The following is a 20701-nucleotide window of genomic DNA, read 5'->3' on the forward strand; positions in this document are numbered from 1 at the left end:
CCCCACCCCCACCCATGCCCTGCCATGCGTCCCCCTTTCCTGCTTCTGCATAGCTGTTCTTCTCATTTCTCTCCACAACCTAAAAGATCTCTTTTACATTTCCTTTTACATGTATTTATTTGTGAGTGCATACACATGTGCATGTGGGGGAAGAGTGTGTGTTTACGTGTACAGGTGAACAGTGCGTGTGGAGGTCAGAGCACAGCCTATGGGAAGTAGTTTTCTTTCTCCCGTGTGGGTTCCAGGTTTTGAATTCAGGTCATCAGGCTTGGTTGTAAGCACCTTTGTGCATGGAACCATCTGGCTGGCCTCAGCGTAGAAGCTAAGGACCTCTCTATAAAAACCTAAGCCAGAGTAAGGTGAACCTTTTTCTGACTCTCTTACCACTTGGCCATCATCTGACACGCTCTCTGAGGCCCCTGTGTCACAATCTGGGGACATGTTAATTCTCTTTTCTGTTATGTTCAGTGTCCAACAGTCTGTCCCTGCTAGTCCTCGGCTCTAGGACCATACCGCTCTGATTCGCTTAAGCATCCCTTGTTCCTTGTGGGAACCGCCACACTGCATCTGCAGGCTTCTCTTTCTTATCTCTGTGACAACTTCCCACTTTAACCCAGCTTTATGGTTTGATTCTTGACTGTTGTCCACTGGCTGGAATTGCCAGTGCTGTCTCACAGCATGGTTAACTCAAGCAGGACACAGGAAGTCCTCACTGCGACTTGTCTCGTTTTCCACTGTGCCTTGAATACTTGCTCCCACAGGCTCCCTACTCGGAGGCCTGGCTCCCTCGGTACCCAGAGCCACAACTGAAATCCTTTGGTGTGGGGTCTGAGTCCTGCTATTCCTGACAAGTTCCCCTGGGGAAGCTTCTGCTGCACACAGCCGGACTGGGTGGCTCACACCCACCACAGCCAGTGCCTGGAGACTTCTAATGGTGCCTTCCTTTGAGCTGACCTGGCGTCTGCACAGCGGCCCACACAGACTGAGCTTCTCCCTATATGCCCTTGGAGTTCCTGCATAGCCCATAAAGGCTCCACGTGGCACTGTGGCAGCTGTGGAACTCTGTCTTCTGAGACTGGAGGCCCTCTGTAGGAGCAGGAAGCGTGAGTTATCTTTCTGTACTGAAGGGTGCAAGGTATGTGTGTGGGGAGAGAGAAGGGTACCCAAGGAAAGTCCAGAAAATGAGTGAACAAAGATCTGAGATGCTTGTGTACCTTTCTAAATCTGGGGACAACGTTTCTCAATGAGATGCGCTCATGATAAGGGGGTTGTGGTGGTGGTAGTTCTGAGCCCTGAGGACACAAACTCGATTATGTCTGGAGCTTCCCAGTGGGTGTCACCTCAGGATGGAGCACAAGAGGGGACAGCATGTAGCTGGTCCTGTGCAGCCGTTTACCTGAAGGACTGCACCTGCCGAGGCTCCTTCTGGCTCTGCTCCCGCAGCCGGCACACATCCTTGGAGACCTGCCTCATCAACCTCTCTGCGTTCAAGTCTTGCTTCTGCTCTTCTTTTGTCTGCTCAGCCTGGCAAAGGAAATACAAATTGAAACTTGAAGACAAGCCACAAGGCTAAGCTGGGAGGCCCAGCTGGGCAGTCAAGGGTGTCTTCTGCTGGGCAGCAGGGGACAACACTCACGCTCAGCTCATGCCAAAGGGAGGAGGCACTGCCTGATTCAGGGTGAGCTAATTTTAATCATGTTTAAGATTTTTTTACATCTGAGCCAGGCAGGCAGTGGTGGCGCACACCTTTAATCCCAGCACTTGGGAGGCAGAGGCAGGTGGATTTCTGAGTTTGAGGCCAGCCTGGTCTACAGAGTGAGTTCCAGGACAGCCAGGGCTACACAGAGAAACCCTGTCTCGAAAAACCAAAAAAACAAACCAAAATAGCAACGTCAAAACCCAAACAACAAAACATAAATCTGAGAACCATTAGCACTCTTTCCAAGAAATTGAACTGGTAACATTTTGGCAAATACATTTGCCAAATACTCTTTCTACCTTCCCAGCCTGTGTCCCCGTATTAGCCAATTAAAAAGCTTCACTGGTGTACAACCAACCAATTGTGCGTACAATGACACACATGTAGAGCTCAAAGACCCTCACACAGGAACATTCTCAGTGCCCACCCTCCCTTTAGGGCCCTTCTGGAACCACTGCTGACTAAGACTAAATGATTTACTGAAGTTCATTCTGTGTTACTGCTGCTGACTTGTAGGGGAAGTACACACACACACACACACACACACACACACACATGCATATATAAAAAACAAATGAACTAGTAATGCTGCTCAGTAATGGCCACTTCTACATCTCATTCATTGGGTCACCTAAAGAGCAAACGCGTCTCGATGGCCTTCAGTAAGAAGAGTCTGTGTTAGTGGTCAAGATGGCAGACCCTGGGCAGTACTGTCTGACTGCTCACTTCCTAGCTGAGAGTCTGGGCAAGGGGCTCAGCTAGTTCTGGGCCATAGTTTCTTTGTAAGTACTTAAAGGTTTGTCTGGAGTTTAAATGAGCCAATCCACCTAAATCATTCGGCACCTGAGCCGAGCACATCATTCAATCTCCTCTCTGCTGTTTACGGGATCCTGCTAACATCTGCAGGCTGCAGTCTAACACACAGAAGGCAGGGCAGAGCTGTGAACAAGACAGATGAAGTTTAACGAGTGAGAAGAACGAGAGAGTAGGGTAGAACAAGGGTAGAGAGTGTAACGCGTATAAAAATTAAAAAGTGCTCTTTTCACTCCAAGTGACACACACTGCCCATTGTCACTGTCGAGAGACTGTTAGTCGCCTTCTGGACTCCCGGCCACCCTGCCCTCCTCACACAGTCACCTTAGGTCATGGTCTGCTGTGCCCTTCCTCAACAGCCACTATGACACCTGCTTAGTTTCTGCTCCCCCCACAGTGAGAGCACCAGGACTTTAGAGAACAAGACAACAGTATTAATTATTAATATCTCTGACATTTTTCAGAGCAGCCTAACTTTCAAACATATTAGTCTATGTATCACTTGAAGTTTTTTTTTTCTTTCCTTTTTTAAACAAACCACTACCACCCTCTGGCACCCAGGCACTTTGGCATGTTGACAGAGAGACAACCTGAGGACAAAACAGAAATTTCTGCTTCTTAGGAAGAACAGAGTCCTCCCTCAGCCGGCCTCTGCCTCTCCTCTGGCTCAGGACAACTGGCCATTCTCTACACTTCAGACTCCAGAAACGGTGATTAGCCCTCAGCTAACATGATGGGAGCCTGGCCCACAGAAGGCCCGGTGACTCACAGCCACGTTAAGGGGCCTGATCAAACACGGAACACAACAGTCTCAATTTACAGTCCTTGGCTTCTCACTTCTTCCTAAGGGGGAAGTACAATCCGAGAGCACTAACGCTTGGTTTATTACAAGCTATAAAAGAGGCTTTCCGTTGCCATCAGGAGGGTTATGGAGGGTGACCCTGAGAGCTGGTGGGGGAGGCAGATCCAGTGTCTGCCACTGGCTTAAGCACGGCTTCTCTAGGACGCATAGTTTTTATGGCCATTGGCAAGGTCATCAGTTGGCACTTAATGATGACCTGAGGAGAATGTCACAGGTCCCCAGCACCACAGGGGAAGTGAAAGGGATGTGTGTATGTGTGTTCATGAGCACGCTGTCCAAAGGGTGTGAAGGAGAAGAGGGAGCAGAAGACACACCCGTGGTGAATGACCACTTCCGCAGCCATAACCAAAGGTTCTCGGCAGAACAGTCTGGATTGTCAGAGCTGTTTATCACAAAGTTCAGATGTAGAGGGAAAAGTACACGATACATATGGTTTATCCACCCACAGAGTTGGTAACAATAAACACAGAAACTCTGTGTGCTCAGGGACTCAAGCCATTTTTAAAGCAGTATAAATGGGCGCTGTTGTGTGGGCCCTGCATTGCTGCTTGCTGTAAAGCTGTCACAGGCAGAGGGAACAGTGACAAGAGTGTGTGGAGGGGTTAGCACCAGCTGTGACAGGAAGCCCTTCCTCCAAAACTCAGGCTGTAGTTTAACTGTCCTTGTGACACCATTACTAGGTGGCCACAGGACCTGCCTTGGGCACACATGCCTTAGGGTCCTTGTATCTATTTTTACTTCTATCAATGAGGATGTCTTTATCTTGGGCTCCATCCCAATCCCCAGAGCTTCCCCCTTCTACCCTTATTATCTTGGTGGCAAAGTGATTTTGAAACCTAACTCAGAGACCCCAGCTCAGGATTTTGTTAGGATACTGGCATTTCATCTATATGCCAATGACTACAGCCACCATCAGAAACCAAGGGGCTAGACTGTGCTAGCCACCATTAATGTACAGACAACCACAGATTCATGCTGAGACAAAGTATTATTTTACTGGAAAATTCTCAAGTGTCAATCTTTAAGACAAGTTTCCAAAGCTGGAATGGAAAGCCTAGTGAGGAAAGCGAAGGGTTTCTTGGCCACTACACCTTTGACTTTCTTGACCAGGATTCATGTAGCCCAGGCTGCCCTTGGAACTTCTGGTCCTTCCACCTCCAGCTCCTCAGTGCAGGGATTAGAGGTGTGCATCTTCATGCCCTGCCTTATGCAGCGCTTGGGGAGGAGCCCTAGGCTCAGGCACGCTGGGCAAACACTACATCGCCAGCTTCTCCTTGAGCTTTTCAATTCAAACTGGAGAGGAATGGTCGCTGGGGTTTCCAGGCAGTTCTGAGCGTTAGGGATCAGATTTTGCTATAGATGAGAGGATCACTTTGTATGTCACACCTGTTCTGTGAACAGAGTGCACGCAGCGCAGCAGTAGCCAACTGCTGGTGAGGGAGCCACACTCAGCGATGCTGAGCTATGGGCTGTGTTGTGGCTATACCGAGTCACATGGCCTGTGACACTCAAGGAGAGCCTGTATGCTGTTGTACATGCACAGTGCTGAGCACGCACTGGGGTGTATCTGTGAGGGAATTCTTGTACCAGTGTTATAAAGAAACTCGTGATACTGATAACAAAGTGCTAATAATTAGGAGGTATAAGTAGAATTGCCTCCTACATCACACAATTTGTTATGGCAGTGACAGTCTTCAAAGAGATCACTCACTATGGAGTCAAGTCAATTTCATATTGTGTTTGCAGGACTGCCTGACATTTCTAGGCATCGCATAATAGGCTAGGGTGTGATGCAGGGAAAGCCCAAGCAAACGGGGGTCTCAGGCACTGGTTCCTGGGAAGCTAAGTGGCCACTCTGTCCTTCCTCTGCCATTTCTTTCCTCAGAGTGACATCTTGAGATTGGCAACAAAGCACCTGAAGGTCCCTGTTTCATGAGAACGGAGGGCCAAGGACAGCTTTACATGAGGATGTCAGGAGCATTCACAACTGATATTCCTGGAGCTTGTCGCTGAGCCCTGAGCACAGGGAGGACTTTGGGTCCTCACACCACAGTGTCAGTTCCTCTTCTGACTGCCGCTCTCATCCTCTCAGCAGTAAATGGAGGGGGTGCACTCACTACTTGAGTCTCAGAGCGGGCGGGGCAACAGAACGGAAAGTAGATTGCAAAGGGCTAGCGAGCTTTAAGGACCCGGACCTATACAGATGGTCACCAAGGAGAGGGGACTCATAGGGTCCCTATGACATGGCAAAAGCAAAGGAGCAGGCTCTGCATGAGGCCCCTGGAGTCTACACCTAGGCTGAGAGCACCATTTGCATTACAAGACTCATTTTTTACAGGAACAACTGTTCAAGGCTCTGAATGCACTGGCTGTTGGGTTTTATATCTCCTCCATTTTATAAGCACTGACTGGACTATGGACAAACCCAAGGGCGTCATGGGTGTGGAAGGAGAAGACAAGTCACCTTAATGCTCGCTAAATCTTGAACAATCCAGCAACAGGAAAACCCCACAGAACCAGAGTGAAACACGTTTAAGCATTGACTCTTAAATGTTCAAAAGGAGCCTTCGTCCCTGTCTGTAACTGGCCAGAGATGCTAGTTATATTTGCCAAAGCCCCTCTAACTGTCTGGTGGGATAATGGCTGACCTTGGGCTTGGCAGGAGCCTCACACGCTAGGCACTAGGCATACACAATCAGGTCCCACCGTCCTTTCAAATAGCATGTCTTAGAGAAGCCCACAGGGGCTCCACTTCACTTGGGCCTTCAAGGCTCTCATCAGTCACCCTACCCTGCCTTAGCTCCATCCAGGGAGGCAGTGCAGAACAGCCATGGGAGACCCACAATCAGCACATGAGAGGAAGGGTCCTATTTCTTTTGTTAGTGTAGATTCCAGCTTTCCTTCTCTAGGTTTAAGCCTATGCTCTAACTGGAGCTTATTTGTACACACTGTCTTAGTCACTGTTGTATTGCTATCAAGAGACCATGACCAACACAACTACTATTAGATAAAGGATGTAACTGGGGCTGGCTTACAGCTTCAGAGGCTTAGTCCATTGCCATCATGGCTGGAAGCATGGTGGCACTGTGCTGGAGAAGTAGCTATAGCTATCTATAGCTTAATCCATAGGGGATTGAGAGAGAGCCAGACATAAGAACAAAAGCACCTACAGAACTAGCCACAAACCCATCTCAAACCAAACCTCAAAGCCATCCCCAGTGGCACACCTCCTCCAACAAGGCCACATCTCCTGACCCTTCACAACAGTGCAAAGAATTCTAGTGGATAAGCCAGTGGGAGCCATTCTTATTCAATGTGGAACAGAGATAGAATGCCACCATGTGTGGCTAATCTCTTTCCTGGTGCTGGAATCCAACCCAGGCAGGCCCTCATGGAACTGACATGCAGTGCTCTACACACCACCTGTGGGTCTCGACCATCAGAAAACACAGATATTTACATTATGATTTGAAACAGTAGTAAACTTATAGTTATAGAGTAGCAACAAAGACAACCTTGTGGTTTGGAGTCACATCACGAGGGACTGTCAAAGGGTCCGAGCATTTGGGGGGCTGAGAATCCCTGACTACCCCTCTCTTGCCTCTTCCGAATCCCACACTGTGGAACTACTCTTGACTATTTTAACAAATCCTAACTACTGTAGGGTGGGTCCCCTCCCTTCCTTTTCTTCAACATCCATAAAGAAGCAAAGAGGCATTTTGCCTGGAAATACACTGGTCCATTTTGAGAGGATAACTGTTTGTGTCCTAGTGATTCTTCTGTATTAGTGACTGATAAATTATGGTCTACCATCTATTTGTTAAGTGAAGTTCTGCTGGAATACCGCCATAGTCATGTATCTACAATTATTTTACCATTTTACTTACGTATATGTGTGTGTGTGTTGGTGGGTACACACGTGAGTGACAGGATTCGCCTCATCCCCACCTTACTCACAGGCTGCTCCTTGTTAGCAGCCTAAGTGGTGCTGGGAACTGAACTCTCCTCCTGAAGAGCAGGAAGCTCTCCTAACCTCTGAGCTGTCTCTTCAGCCCTTCCTTACAGTTCTTTGTGGTTGCTTTTGTGGTAAAATGGCCTTGTCACAGTGACTCACACCACATGATGGCCCCCAAACTGAACATATTTACTAACTGGCCCTTTAGAGACAGGCAGCTTGAACCCTCATTTATTTGAGTGTGGTGTAGTCCTGTAGGTACTGTAAAGTTTGTAATTTTACTTACAATGCATACCAAATTTACTTCTTGACACTATCAATTGATAATGTTATGAGTCAATACTTAAGCTTTGTAGTTATTTCTGTTTAAAACATTTTAAAGGTTAAATACAAAGCTTCCACCATGGCTCACATGTTGAAACTTAGGATTGTGCAGCCTACATGGAGGAGTGAGCCTAAGGAGGGTGCCTGAAAAGTCAGACGTTGGCCCTAACCCCTAGCTCTCTGCTTCCTGTCTGCCGTGAGAAGACCAGCATCCTTTGCTCATGTGCAGGGACTGTGCGACCCTCCGAGACTGAGACAAAATGTGACCCTCCTCCTGTAAGGTGTCCTCTGTTATGTCGGTCATAGCTGCACAATGTAGCTTGTGTAGAGAGGACAGCAGGCTCCACTCCGTGTTTGCTCATCTTGCTAACTACCTCTAAGAACACAGCAACGTTTCCCACTCAGATTTTCTTTTTTATGTAGGCATTTTTCTTCCTCTTCAGCCATTTTGCTTTTCTTAGGGTGCTGACTCCAGCTGTTAATACAATGTTGAAGAAGAAGAGTGTGGAGTGTCTGTGTGGAGGTTTGAACAGCCCCCAATGCACAGTCCCCAGGGAGTGGATCTGTTTGAAAGGATTAGAAGGACTAGGAGGTGTGGCCTTGTTGGAGGAAGTTGTTGCTGAGGGTGCCAGGCAGGCCCAGTCTCTGAGCATATTGATCAGGATGCATCTCTCTGCCCATCTCCTTATCACGATGACAATGGACTGAGCCCCTGAAACATCCCTTCACTGCGACTGAACAGCAACTAAAGCATTTCACTTTTGGTTGTTCTTATTCTGTTTTGTTGTTGCTGTTGTTTGATTTCTGAGACAGACAGGGCCTCACCCTATAGCCCTGACTGGCCTGGAGCTAATATGTAGACCAGGCTGGCCTCTGTGTCACAGATCCATCTCCCTCTGCCTCTGAAGTGCTGGGATTAAAGACACAGGCCACCACACTCAGCTGATTTTAAAGAAATGATTTTGTGTTTGTCTTGTTTAGGATTATGTCTGGTTTCTGTTATTTCTTCATCAGGTTAAGGAGTGTCATGAGAGTTTTAAACAGTGTTTATCACTGTTTTAATACTGTGTTTTATCAGTATTTGCATACACCTATCAAGTTGCCTGATAGCTTCCCTCTTAAGTCTGTTAAATGAGTATACAAATACAAATTTTAATATTAAAAAATCTTCCCACAATTCGATATAGATACAGAATATAGAGATATAATGTTTCAATATAGAAAACAGAAATGTGTTTTTAAAAAAATATGGCATTAGATTCTGTTTCCTGGGATTGTAGTTAGGGATTCTGCATTCGCTATCCCAGTTCTGTCAGCCTGTGGTTCTCCCTTTTGAGTATAACAGCTCCTGCTTTCAGCATCGGATTCAGCCACACAGACTCAAGTGTGGCATGTTCTGTCGAAGTATATGAAATTAAGACAATTTGTTCTTTAAAACTTTGGTGGAACTTATATATAGACTTGATGTTTCTTTAGGGGCAATTTTAGGTTTCTGCTGTCATTTTGTTAAGAGAGAGAGGACCTTTCAACCTCCTGTCTTAATTAGTGCTTCTATTTTCCTACATGTTTGTCTAAATTGTGAGCATACAGTGCTTGAGGCAGTCAGTGAGTCTTTAAATCTTAGCTTTGTCAGGACTATTCTGTCCTCATCAACCCTGCAGTTGCTTTTTGTTGCTATAGCAAAACACCAGAGAGAATGCCTTACAGGGGAGAAAGGTTGGCGTTCTCCAGGCCAGGAGCTCTGTTGCATCTGAACACACCTATGGAGGTAGGAGATAAGTGTGGAGAGAGAGAGTGTGGCGGAGCTCGGAGGGTCATTTGGAAGGAAGGCCTTTCAAAGGCTCCCCACGACTCCCTCTCCTAGCTAGATCTTGCCTTCCAACGGCTCCTTCAGCTATGAAGGCTTTTGCTGAGGATCCTAAAGTTCTTGTGGCCCAGTGGCTTCTCAACACTGCCACCAGGTGAGACCAGGCCTTTCAGTTCAAAAGACTAATTTGTTATGGAGGATCCTGTGCCATCAGAAACTTCAAGGACATAAATATCATCTGTACTTTAGCTTCCTATCCTAAGGATTACGTGAAAAAAAAATAATGTTTAGGCACTTGTAACAACTCTATGAAAAGCTCTACGTGAAGATTACATGTAGAAATGAGTATAGATTGCTAAGCAAAAATATAAATCCCAAACCTGAGAATAAATCAATATTATACATAGGCATATATTTAGGTCACACATTAGAAACAATCACTTTAAATTATTCAATTTTTTGCTAGGCAGAACAGTACATATCTGTAATCCTAGCACTTGGGAGGCTGAGGCAGGGGGATTACATGTTCTCTTTTCTGTTTTGAGACAGAGCCTCACTATGTAGCCCTGGAATTCACTATGTAGACCAGACTGGTGTTGAACTTACGTAGATTCCTCTGCCTCTGCCTCCCAGGGACTGGGATTGAAGGCACTGTTAAAGGTCAGCCCAAGCTATTCAGTGAGAAGCTGTCTCAAAAACCAAAGAAACAGCCCCCTTGGGCTGGTGAGATGGCTCAGCGGGCAAGAGCACCGACTGCTCTTCCGAAGGTCATGAGTTCAAATCCCAGCAACTACACACGGTGGCTCATAACCATCCATAATGAGATCTGACGCCCTCTTTTGGTGCATCTGAAGACAGCTACAGTGTACTTAGGAATAATAATAAATAAATCTTTGGGCCGGAGCGAGCAGAGACTGAGTGAGTGGGGTCTACAGGAATGAGCAGAGGTCCTAAAAGTCAATTCCCAACAACCAGATGAAGGCTCATGACTATCTATACAGTTACAGGGTATAGATGAAATAAATTTAAATTTATACATATACAGATAGTGGTGAGCCTTCATCTGGTTGTTGGGAATTGACTTTTAGGACCTCTGCTCGCTCCTGTCAACCCTGCTCGCTCCAGCCCAAAGATTTATTTTTATTATAAATAAGTACACTGTAGCTGTCTTTAGACGTGCCAGGAGAGGGTGTTGGATCTCATTACAGGTGATTGTGAGCCACCAGTGGTTGCTGGGATTCGAACTCAGGACCTTTGGAAGAGCAGTCAGTGCACTTACCTGCTGAGCCATCTCACCAGCCCTAAACAAATCTTAAAAAAAAGAAACAACCCCCTCAAAACAAAAACATAAAACCCCTAACAATATAATCTGTACATGACAGCCCTTTCCTTTAATCCCAGTGTTCTAGAGACAGAGGCAGGTTAATTTCTTTGAGGACAGCTTGGTCTACATAGCAAGGTCTAGGCCAGCCAGGGCTACATACTGAGATGCCACAAACAAACAAACCAAAAAACTCCCCAAATCCAAACAGAACAACCTCTCAATTATTTATTTATTCAGTGACTCAATCTTATTTTCTATACATGTTTTAGGGTGATAAACAAATGAATACCATTAAGTGAAATATAATCTTTGAGGCAGGAAAGTGAAAATTAGAAACATTAAAACTAGTAATATATTTATAACTCCTGTGGCTAATGAATCTGCAAAGTGCTGAAATGTAAGCACTAGGAACCACTGGCTGAAACACAAGGAAGTGCGGAGGGGCTCCCTTCCTGTCAGAGACTGCAGTGCAGCCTGGGTGTGGGTGCTATTGTTTGTAGCTGGGGCACAGCCACTATGGGCTAAAAGGATGAGAAGATGCCTAAGTTGGGTGCAGCTGCACTCCCCCTGCCCGGTGGGGATCTGGGGCCTGTACCTGCTTCTCTGCTTGCTTCAGAAGCTTCTGGAACCTCTCGTCCTCCAATACGCCTTGGGGAAGGTCAGTCTCTCCCTGAGCTTTCAGCTCCTCCAGCTTCTGCCGTAAGCCTCTCAGGGCCTGCAGCTCGTCATTGAGGCGACTCTGGCGGGTCAGCGAGGCCTGCAGGTCCAGCTCCAGGTCCAGAGATGTACGCACGGGGCATTCCTGAGCAGTCCTCCTGAGGCTGGGCTGGCAAACCGCCTGCAGAGGGAGACAGCAGAGACCCCTGTTGCTGTCTCTGCCCTTCCTGCACACGACAGGAGGCAAAACTGGACACATGGCTTGCTTTGGCTAAAGCCAGAACGTGGGAAAAGTTATCACTTCTAGGCCGAAGCTTGTCAAAGGCGCCCTGAGATCTGTACATTTCTGCCTCCTACTGGGGACAGAGCAGAAAGCCAGAGAAGGAGGTGCCACCAGCCTGGGACTCTGTGAGAACAGCAGAGCTGGTTCTGAGCCAGCCTGCCACGAACTAGTCGCTGAGTATGAAATAAAGCTGTATCATTTTAAACTACACAGATTTTAAAAAGTGGCCGGTGCGACGGCTCAGCCTGACAGTCTGAGTTCATGGGACCCACATTGGATGAAGAGAATCAACCCCTCAAAGTTGTTCACTGATCTCCACGCATGAGGTAGGTGCCCTTCCCTCCCAAATAAGTAAATAAAGTAAAACAATTTTAAGTGGATACCATAGCCCACGGTGAATGAAAAACATTACAAAATGGATACAGCTTCTATCCCAGGACACATACAGCCCCGAAGCTTAGACCTCTGCTGCCACAGCTGTGAGCACCCGCAGTGAACACTGGATCATGAGTCTGTCTTTCAGTCTGGAGGTTTACATTCCAGCTTCTGCCCACTGTGTACCATCTACTTCCACATATGCTTTCCCCAGGGCCCACTTACCCATTTATCAAGAAATAAGGTAGGCAGGAGTAAATACATGTCTGTGGGCGGGTTTATTATAGATGGAAGATTCGGGAAAGATGCAGTATCAGTCTGCGCGCAGCAGTGAGCTGGGAACTTGTGTCTTACCCACCATAAGAAGCTGGCGAGAGACAGAGGACCCAGGGGTGAGGCAGACCTACTTGAGGAAGGACTTAAACTAAGACAACATGAGCAGGATTGTGAGGAGAGGGTTTCTTGCCTGGATTCACAACAGGGGGATGGAAGTTATGGGATGCCTGTGAGTTGGAGATCTGAGTAACCATTGTGGTCACAGTAAATGCAAACGGGGGGGGGGGGGGTTCTCTGACTCAGTGAGACTGAGACCTTGCCCAAATGGAAATCCTGATTTTTCCTTTAATGGCACTGGGAATCAAAGTTGGGACCTTGTAGGTCTGGGCACCCTATCAGTGAGTTACACCGCAGCCTTCTTTTTATTTCTAGGTAGATTTACCAAGTTCGCAGGCTGGCCTCAGACTCACTCAGTATTCTGTCTTATGATCTTCCTAGTTGTCCTCCCATGACCCGAGCATACTTATGGGTGTGTTCTGAAGCAGTTCTCTCCAAGGTTAAAGAGCTAGACAGTACTGATATTCATACGTGGGCTGTCAGTTCCCTGTCAGGGATGAGTAGGAAGAATGCCACCTAACAGGCCGGTGCCACCGCCTAGCTTGGAATAGCCTTGTCTTCTGTGCCCTCTTCTTTCTGTCCAACACGGCTCTCATCACTAAATAGTGATTAGATTCTGTAACATGGCTATTGAGTTTCCTGGATTCAATGCCTGCCTTCCCTGACGCGTGCGCAGCATGACAACCTGCAGGTGCTTTGCTACACAACTCCCCCTTCAGAGTCAGAAAGCTTTCCCAGACTGGGGTCATGGGTCCTGAGTAAACATGCTAAGTACACAGGACAGATGACCCAAGCTGCACGTGGCAGCATGTGTCTCATTCATACAATAAGCCGGGAGATACAGACAAGAGAACTGCTTAGGAGCTCACAGGCCAGCTAGGCTAGAGTATGCAGTACAGCAGCAGAAACAAGAGACCCTGCCTTGGTAAGGCAGATGAGAGGAACCAACTCCCAAAAGTTGTCCTCTGATCTTTCATACATGCTGTGGTATGCACATGTGTGCATACACACAGACACACCTACACTTCAGCAAAAGTGCATGGAACCTCTTAAGGACCTGTGTGCAGAGGTGCGAAGGCAACCAGCGCTCGACAGTGAGTGCTCTCCTCAGCAGAAAGGACAGCTCTGATTTGCTTTAGACTGCATGACTATTCCCTGTATGTAGCTGCATTGCCACTAAGTTAGGAAGAGCTGGGCTTGGTTGGCTCGAGAGCCAGAGTGAGGAGGGCTCGGCACAGCACTGTCCTCCCTGACCTTGTGACTCACGGTGACGCCATGCAGGTAATCCTTTGCTGAGTGCTGCACTGAGACCTCTAGAGTTTTCACGATGAGATCCTTAAGTCAAAACACCACCCTCTCAGTTTACCAGAACTGTATCTGCCTTCCCTAAGACCAGCTAAAACCCCTAACCTAACAACATGTCAGGACTCCCCTAGCTAAAGGAGTTCTATTAACTAAGCTCAAGAGAAACCTAGCTCCACACAGCCCCTTCACACTTCTGGTTAAAATGGCACAAAGGTGCCATACCCTAAAAGAGCTGCTTCGGAAGACAGGGGACGTAGAAAGAAAAAAAAACTGTCTTATTCACATTAACTTGTTTTTTTTTTTTTAATTTATTTATTTACTTTATGAATGTGAGTACACTGTAGCTATACAGATGGTTGTGAGCCAGCATGAGGTTGTTAGGAATTTTTAGGACCTGTGCTCGCTCCAGTCAGCCCTGCTTGCTCTGGTCAACCCCTGTCTCTCAGGCCCAAAGATTTATTTATTATTATAAATGAATACACTGTAGCTGTCTTCAGATACACCAGAAGAGGGCGTCAGGTCTCATTATGGGTGGTTGTGAGCCACCATGTGGTTGCTGGGATTTGAACTCAGGATCTTCGGAAGAGCAGTCAGTGCTCTTACTCGCTGAGCATCTCACCAGCCCTCACATTAACTTTTAATCCTAGAAATAACTGTTTATCCAAGTTATAAAATTTGTCATAAAAGGCTCCCCCTTCCCCCCCAGAAACTCTACAAAGTACCCCCACGCTGCTCCTTTGTAGAATATCTGTTCTCTCGGGGAGATGTTGGTTTTAAATTCTCCACAGTCACTCAAGAGCTGGACATGGTGGAGATGCCAAAGCCCCGACTAGAAATGTGCGTTTAGCTCACTGACACAGGGGCAAACCAGTTTCCATCCTTAATAGGTTCTAAACCAAGGCCAAACACATCCGCCTGGCTCGGTAAGTGACACAGAGCTGCAGCTCCAGGGGCTTCAGTGAGCAGCCCGAGAGCTGGCAATGCTGACACCCAACCATTCTGGAATTTATGGTCTTCAAATCTGGCTCAGAGAATACTTACCCTTTTGACCCGCAAACTGCGCCGCTCAGTGGAGTTTCTCACAAACAAGGATTTTTTGGCCAAGGTTGAGCTGTCACTGTCACTGCGATTTAACTGGTGACCAAAAACAAAAGGGAAAGAAAATAATCACTGAATAATCAACAGAGCTGGTGGCAGTCAGGACAGAGGGGTTCATGGGATAGCGAGAGGCCATGTGAGCTACCTGCTTCTTTCCCCCTCTTCCACACTGGTGAAACCAGGGCCTCACACAGGGTAGGGAACTGATCAACAACTGAGCTACATCCTTAGCCCATGAGCTGTATTTTAAACAAACTCTTTCATAAGTAATTTTTTTCCTCTACTCTTTGGTTTTCTATATTTAATTTTCTTAAATAATTTGAAGAGCTGCCTTTGGACACAGATAAGACTACTCTGTGGAGGTAACTGTTTTTGTTTTGTTTTAATGATGAAATGAGTTCTGTCCTTGTAGCTTACAGACGGTTTATTCATCTCTAGAGAACAGCATCAAGAGCCTCTGCTGCCCAGAATGTGCATGCTCACTCCTCTCCTGGCTCAGGCTCTGCAGAAGATCACTGTATCAACAAGGCTGGCCAGAGCCCTCCTGCCCACTCCAACCCCCTGAGCCTGCTCTTCTACAGGACATATCATGGCACCACCACCCGCGCCACTTCACAGCTTCTTCAGTGTTATGGTCTGGCTCACTCACAAGAACAAAAGTTCTGCAAAAGGGAAGGGAGCAGAGTCTTTGTTTCTAGGAAAGTGTTCAATAAAAGTATTTTACTGCCTGAATAAGTTCAGAAATTTAAAAGTTTCTCTCTCTTATTGTATGTAATATTAAATCCATTTACTGCGATTCATGAATAATTCATGAACTAGAACTTGGGAAACTGATGTAAATCTCGTAATTTTCTTACAAGGCCTGAGTCTGATTTGGGGACCGGAGGTCTTAGAACATGATTTTTGCTGTAAAATCCAATTCACATTTTCTCTTCAGCAAGATTAACATGGTTAGAAATGCATATGAAATATGCAAAATACATTTCTTAAGTTACTTTATGTTTCCAAACATAGAAGTTCAACAATTCTTAGCATCTAAATCCTTAAGCAACTTCTTTGCCAAGTAAATTCCATTAGGGCCAGCAAGACATTGAGTGTTTGGGAAAACAAACCAACTAAAAGAACCCCAGGGTACGATACTCCACACCTGCTCTGCAGTGTTCCTGGCCATTAGTGTCTCCAGTCAGATTTGCAGCTCCTGTGCAAAGTCTCTGGTTATTAGCAGGCCACTCACTGGCAGAGGGGGCGCGGCTGCCATTGCTGGCACCTCAGCAGCAGCGCTGTCCCTTACCCTGCAGATGTACTGACTCCGCTCTCCTGGGGAGAAGGTTTGTGAACGCACTATCACGCTGTTTCTCACAAATGGATGCTGTCGAGAGCTCAGGCTGCTACGGTCTTTAGGGCGAACTGCCATATTGCTGTCAACTGCTTCATCTGTATTCGTCTCCTTATCAACCTGCAATGAAAGTTGGCGATTCATCGGGAGGAGGCAGGTGCATGTTCATATGGGTGTCGTTCTTCTAGGGAGTGAGCATATATCTAAAGTTAAGCAGAGACTCCTCTAGTGCTGTGAGCAAGGCTTGTCCCGCAGAGAACCCTATTGCAGAAAGGAGAGTGTGGAGATAGCTATCTACTTCAAAGAATCCTACTTGGACACGTATTATCGTTAAACTGATCTTTGTCAGAACAAGGTACAATGATAAAAAAGTGATTAAAATTTCAATATACCTTCTGGAGAGATGGCTCAGTAGTTAAGAGCACTGGCTGCTCTTGTAGGGCCCCAGGCTCAATTTCCAGCACCCACATGGCAGCTCACATCTGTCTGCAACTCTAGTTTCAGGGGATCTGACTCCCTCTTCTGGTCACTGTGGGCACTGCATTCCCACAGTGTATAGCCATGAATGTAGGGGGTATGAGCAAGCATTTAGTATCCAATGAGATAATGTGCCTAACCAGTCACAGTCAATAGACTTCCATTATACAAGTGGTTGTTCACATGTAATAAATTAGATACTGCTCCCTAAACCCATCTGTCCAGAGTGGTTTATCTCTATGCCCTTTACAGATCCATGGGCATTCCAGCCGTCAGGGGAAATGCCCTGGAAATGATTGTTATTTGATCTATTCCTCACCCAAGAGATCAAGTTGCCTGTTTCATACTCATGGTCCCTAGGCGTGCTGTCTGGATACGCTAGGTCCATGGGAAGTGGTACTGTTAGGAGGGGTGGCCTTGCTGTAGAGAAGTGCATCACTGTAGCGGTGGGCGTTGAGGTCCTATGCTCAAGTTCCACCTGCAGAAGTCAAGTCTCTTTCTAGCTCCCTGTGGACCAAGATGTAGAACTTCCAGCTCCTTCTGCCTGCCTACCTGCACAGTACTGGACTGAACCTCTGAACCTGTCAGCCAGCCCCAGTTAAATGTTTGCCTTTATAAGAGCTGCCTTGGTCATGGTGTCTGCTCACATCAATGGAAACCCAAATGAGCCACTGGGCCTAAGCAAATCAATGTCATCTTTCAGAACAGGTTCCTGCTAGAACTCCAGCCAGCAAGGTGAACTCTGAATTCTTACTTCATGTTTAATACTGAAATAGACTTTGCAACCTGATACCATCAAGTAGCCCCCGCTTGCCCCGATTTCTCTATAATGGAAACAGTATTTATTTGAGAGAGAGTCTTGCCATGGAGCCCAGACTGGCCTGACACTCATCCTCCTACATCAGTGTCTTGAGGGTTGGGATTACAGGAATCACCACACCTAGGTCAGAAAATATTTGTTTTAATTAAAAAAAATTTTTTTTTGGTCATTGGTAGGTTGGTTGTTTTGGAGATAGGGTCTTGTATGTCAGGCCAGGCCAACCTATGAACTCCCTCCACAGCCGATGGTCCTCTGCCTGTATCTTGTAAGTGCCAGAAATACAGTAATATGTCCGCTGTGGCTAATGTGTGGTGCTGGGGATTGAAGCTAGGGCTGTAAGTGTTGTACCAGTTCAGTGACATCTCTAGCCCAGACAATCCTTTTAACAAGCATTCAAAGAACATTTAGAGATATCAGGGAGTGAGTATTGTTTCTGCCAAGTGTAAAGGAGAAGTTAGTCTTCCGGGCCACATGGAATTGTAAAGTGCTTTCAATGCTGAGTGGTGATATGCCCATAAAAGTCTTCCAGTCAGCTGTGGGGCCCAAATCCTGATTTAGAAGAGAAAACAAGCATCTACAGGGGCTTTGATTTAGGAGGTTGTAGCAGCCACTTACCAGGGTGGGAACTCCAGCTGCATGCTGCCCGGGGTCTTCAGCATGCTCCTTCCTACACTGGTCTTGGCTTGTCTCAGGCCCCCTAGCACATGGCCTTGGGTCTTCTGTGCGCCGACTGCCCTGTGCCAAGCGAACCCCAGACTCTCTTGCAGCCACAGTTTCGTCAGAGGCCTCTCTTAGCATCGTTAAGCTACAGTGAAACAGAACAAAACAAAGTCATTTTCAGTGTGACAGGCACTGTACCATGCCATGTGAGTGGGCTGGTAACCCGTTTATCTGAGGAGACACTGAGTCATCCATGTGCCTGAAGACACACTATGACAGCTGGACGCTCTTTAAGTAAGTAGATCAAGAAAATTAGATTCTCATTGTATGTTTCAGGAATCCAGAGCAAAATCAATACTAAAACCACCACTACAAAAATGTCAAGTTGGGCTGGCAAGATGACACAGCAGGTAAGAGCACTGACTGCTCTTCCGAAGGTCCTGAGCTCAGATCCCAGCAACCACATGGTGGCTCACAACCACCCATAATAAGTTCGGATGCCCTCTTCTGGTACGTCTGAAGACAGCTACAGTGAATTACACCGGAGTGAGCGGGGCTGGAGTGAGCTGGGCTGGCAAAGGTCCTGAGTTCAATTCCTAGCAGCCACAGACATGATGGCTCACGGCCATCTCTACAGCTACAGTGTACTCATATAAATAAAATAAATCTTTTTTAAAAAATGTTAAGTTTATGAAAGTCTCCAGATACTCAACAGAAATATCCAAGGACCACAGACAAATTCTAACTTCAGCACGTGAAAATATGACAGTCACTATAAAATAATTTATTATTATTCAATTCACTGTAGAATTAGTCATAAAACAGTTGATCATTCTTAGCTAAGACTTGAGGATTACCTATTACTAGGTTCACTGCCAGGCAGGCACAGGCCTGTGTAAATGGTTTGTTACTGAGCTAACAGATGACTCGTGGCCTCACATGCTTGTCCCTTAACAAAAGCTGTGGCTCGAATGTGAGAGGTGACGAGAACATGACCACATGGCCAGAGAGACAGCACGGTGGTTAAGGGCACTGGCTGCTCTTCCAGAGGACCCAGGTTTAGTTCCCAGCTCCTGGGCAGCAGTTCTCAACCCTCTGTAACTCCAGGTCCAGAGGATCAGATGTCTTCTTCTGGCCTCTTCAGGAACTGCATGTACATGGTGCACATGTATATGTAGACAAAACACCCATACACATAAAATAAAAATAAATAAAAATATTAAAAAATATTTTTAAACTATTTGATCAGGTAGTACAGAGTGTATGCTGCAGAAGTGCTGTGAAGGCTTGAAACATGCCATGCGTTGCTGAGTTTCCTGTCCTAAGACTAGAAAGAATCCTTTTTTACTGACTTCTAAGTGTCAAGCCTTAATCACAGTGGTGACATATTGGCAGATTGACAAAGACTAGTTATTAAGTGTCTGGCCATGAAAGGGACACAAGGGAGAACCAACAACTACAGTGAACTAGAAACCCACTTTTAAACCCACTAGGTGTATTCCTTGAATTGATGGGAAAGCTTGATGCTTAGAGACCCTAGGGCAAACCCTATGAATGAATGCCTCTCCCATGCTGGCTTTATCCACTGTGTCCCCATGCCTTTGTACATCACGCTGTAACCCTTCCTTACAAAAGTCCATGACTAACATTTGAGATGTTCCTCATCACTCTGAATTTCTAACATGTTTTATTTTTGCACATATACATACATACACACGAGTACAGACCTTACATGCTAACAGTAGTCCAACTGCACATAACAGTATAACAACTGTTCATAAAAACTAATCTGAATTTGTTTATATATGGGTGCTACTCAAAACAGAGGCATTGGCTAAAATGTCCTTTCAGAGAATATAGTGGGCACCCGGAGTCAGCCCTTCACATGCAGACACACAGACACACGACCTGGCATCCTTAAAGGATGGGTTGCTGAGACAGAGGAGGAAACCCAAGACCAGTACTGCAATGGTAATAGCAACTTTGTCCAAGAACATCCTGAATGACACTTCTAGGAAGGAAGTAGAGAGGGAGGGAGAGAGGGAGGGAGGGAGAAACAGAGAGAAGGAGGGAGGGAGAGAGAAAGAAGGGGGGACAGAGAGAGAAGATCAGTTGCGACCCTTTAATGCAGTTCCTCGTGTTGTGGTGATCCCTAATCATAAAATTATTTTGCTGCTACTTCATAATTGTAATTTTGATACCATTGTGAATCATAACATAAATATCTGTTTTCTGATGGTCTTAGGCAACTCCTGTGAAAAGGTCAGTCCCAGGGTCCCTGCCTACAAGCTGAGAACCACTGCTCTATATTAAGGTTTCATAGCTTTCTAAATGAAAGCTTAGACAAAAAGCAAAGGCACAGGCTGGAGAGATGGCTCGGCGGTTAAGAGCACTGACTGCTCTTCTGAAGGTCCTGAGTTCAAATCCCAGCAACCACATGGTGGCTCTCAACCATACATAATGAGATCTGATGCCCTCTTCTGGTGTGTCTGAGGACAGCTATAGTGTACTTA

At 46.4% G+C, this 20701-nt stretch overlaps 1 protein-coding gene and 1 long non-coding RNA gene across 3 annotated transcripts in view; one reads left to right on the forward strand and one right to left on the reverse strand.

The window, feature by feature from the left end:
• The window catches only part of Wwc2 (WW and C2 domain containing 2), a 172253-nt gene that overhangs the window by 5427 nt on the left and 146125 nt on the right, over positions 1-20701 (reverse strand). For both annotated transcript variants that reach the window (XR_004109943.1, XM_031339762.1), the window contains exons 18-22: positions 18144-18333; positions 16187-16351; positions 14839-14931; positions 11380-11622; positions 1397-1524 (exon numbers count right to left, since the gene is read on the reverse strand). Coding sequence is in view for 1 of the 2 variants with exons in the window: in XM_031339762.1 (XP_031195622.1) it covers positions 1397-1524; positions 11380-11622; positions 14839-14931; positions 16187-16351; positions 18144-18333 (819 nt within the window). In the remaining variant the exon portion in view is untranslated. The remainder of the gene's footprint in view (positions 1-1396; positions 1525-11379; positions 11623-14838; positions 14932-16186; positions 16352-18143; positions 18334-20701) is intronic.
• LOC116069262 lies at positions 11939-15630 on the forward strand. Its single transcript, XR_004109945.1, has 2 exons — positions 11939-12050; positions 15334-15630. It is a non-coding gene; the product is annotated as an uncharacterized LOC116069262 (long non-coding RNA).

This window comes from Mastomys coucha, unplaced genomic scaffold (assembly GCF_008632895.1).
Source record: "Mastomys coucha isolate ucsf_1 unplaced genomic scaffold, UCSF_Mcou_1 pScaffold22, whole genome shotgun sequence".
NCBI classification, from domain to species: Eukaryota; Metazoa; Chordata; class Mammalia; order Rodentia; family Muridae; genus Mastomys; species Mastomys coucha.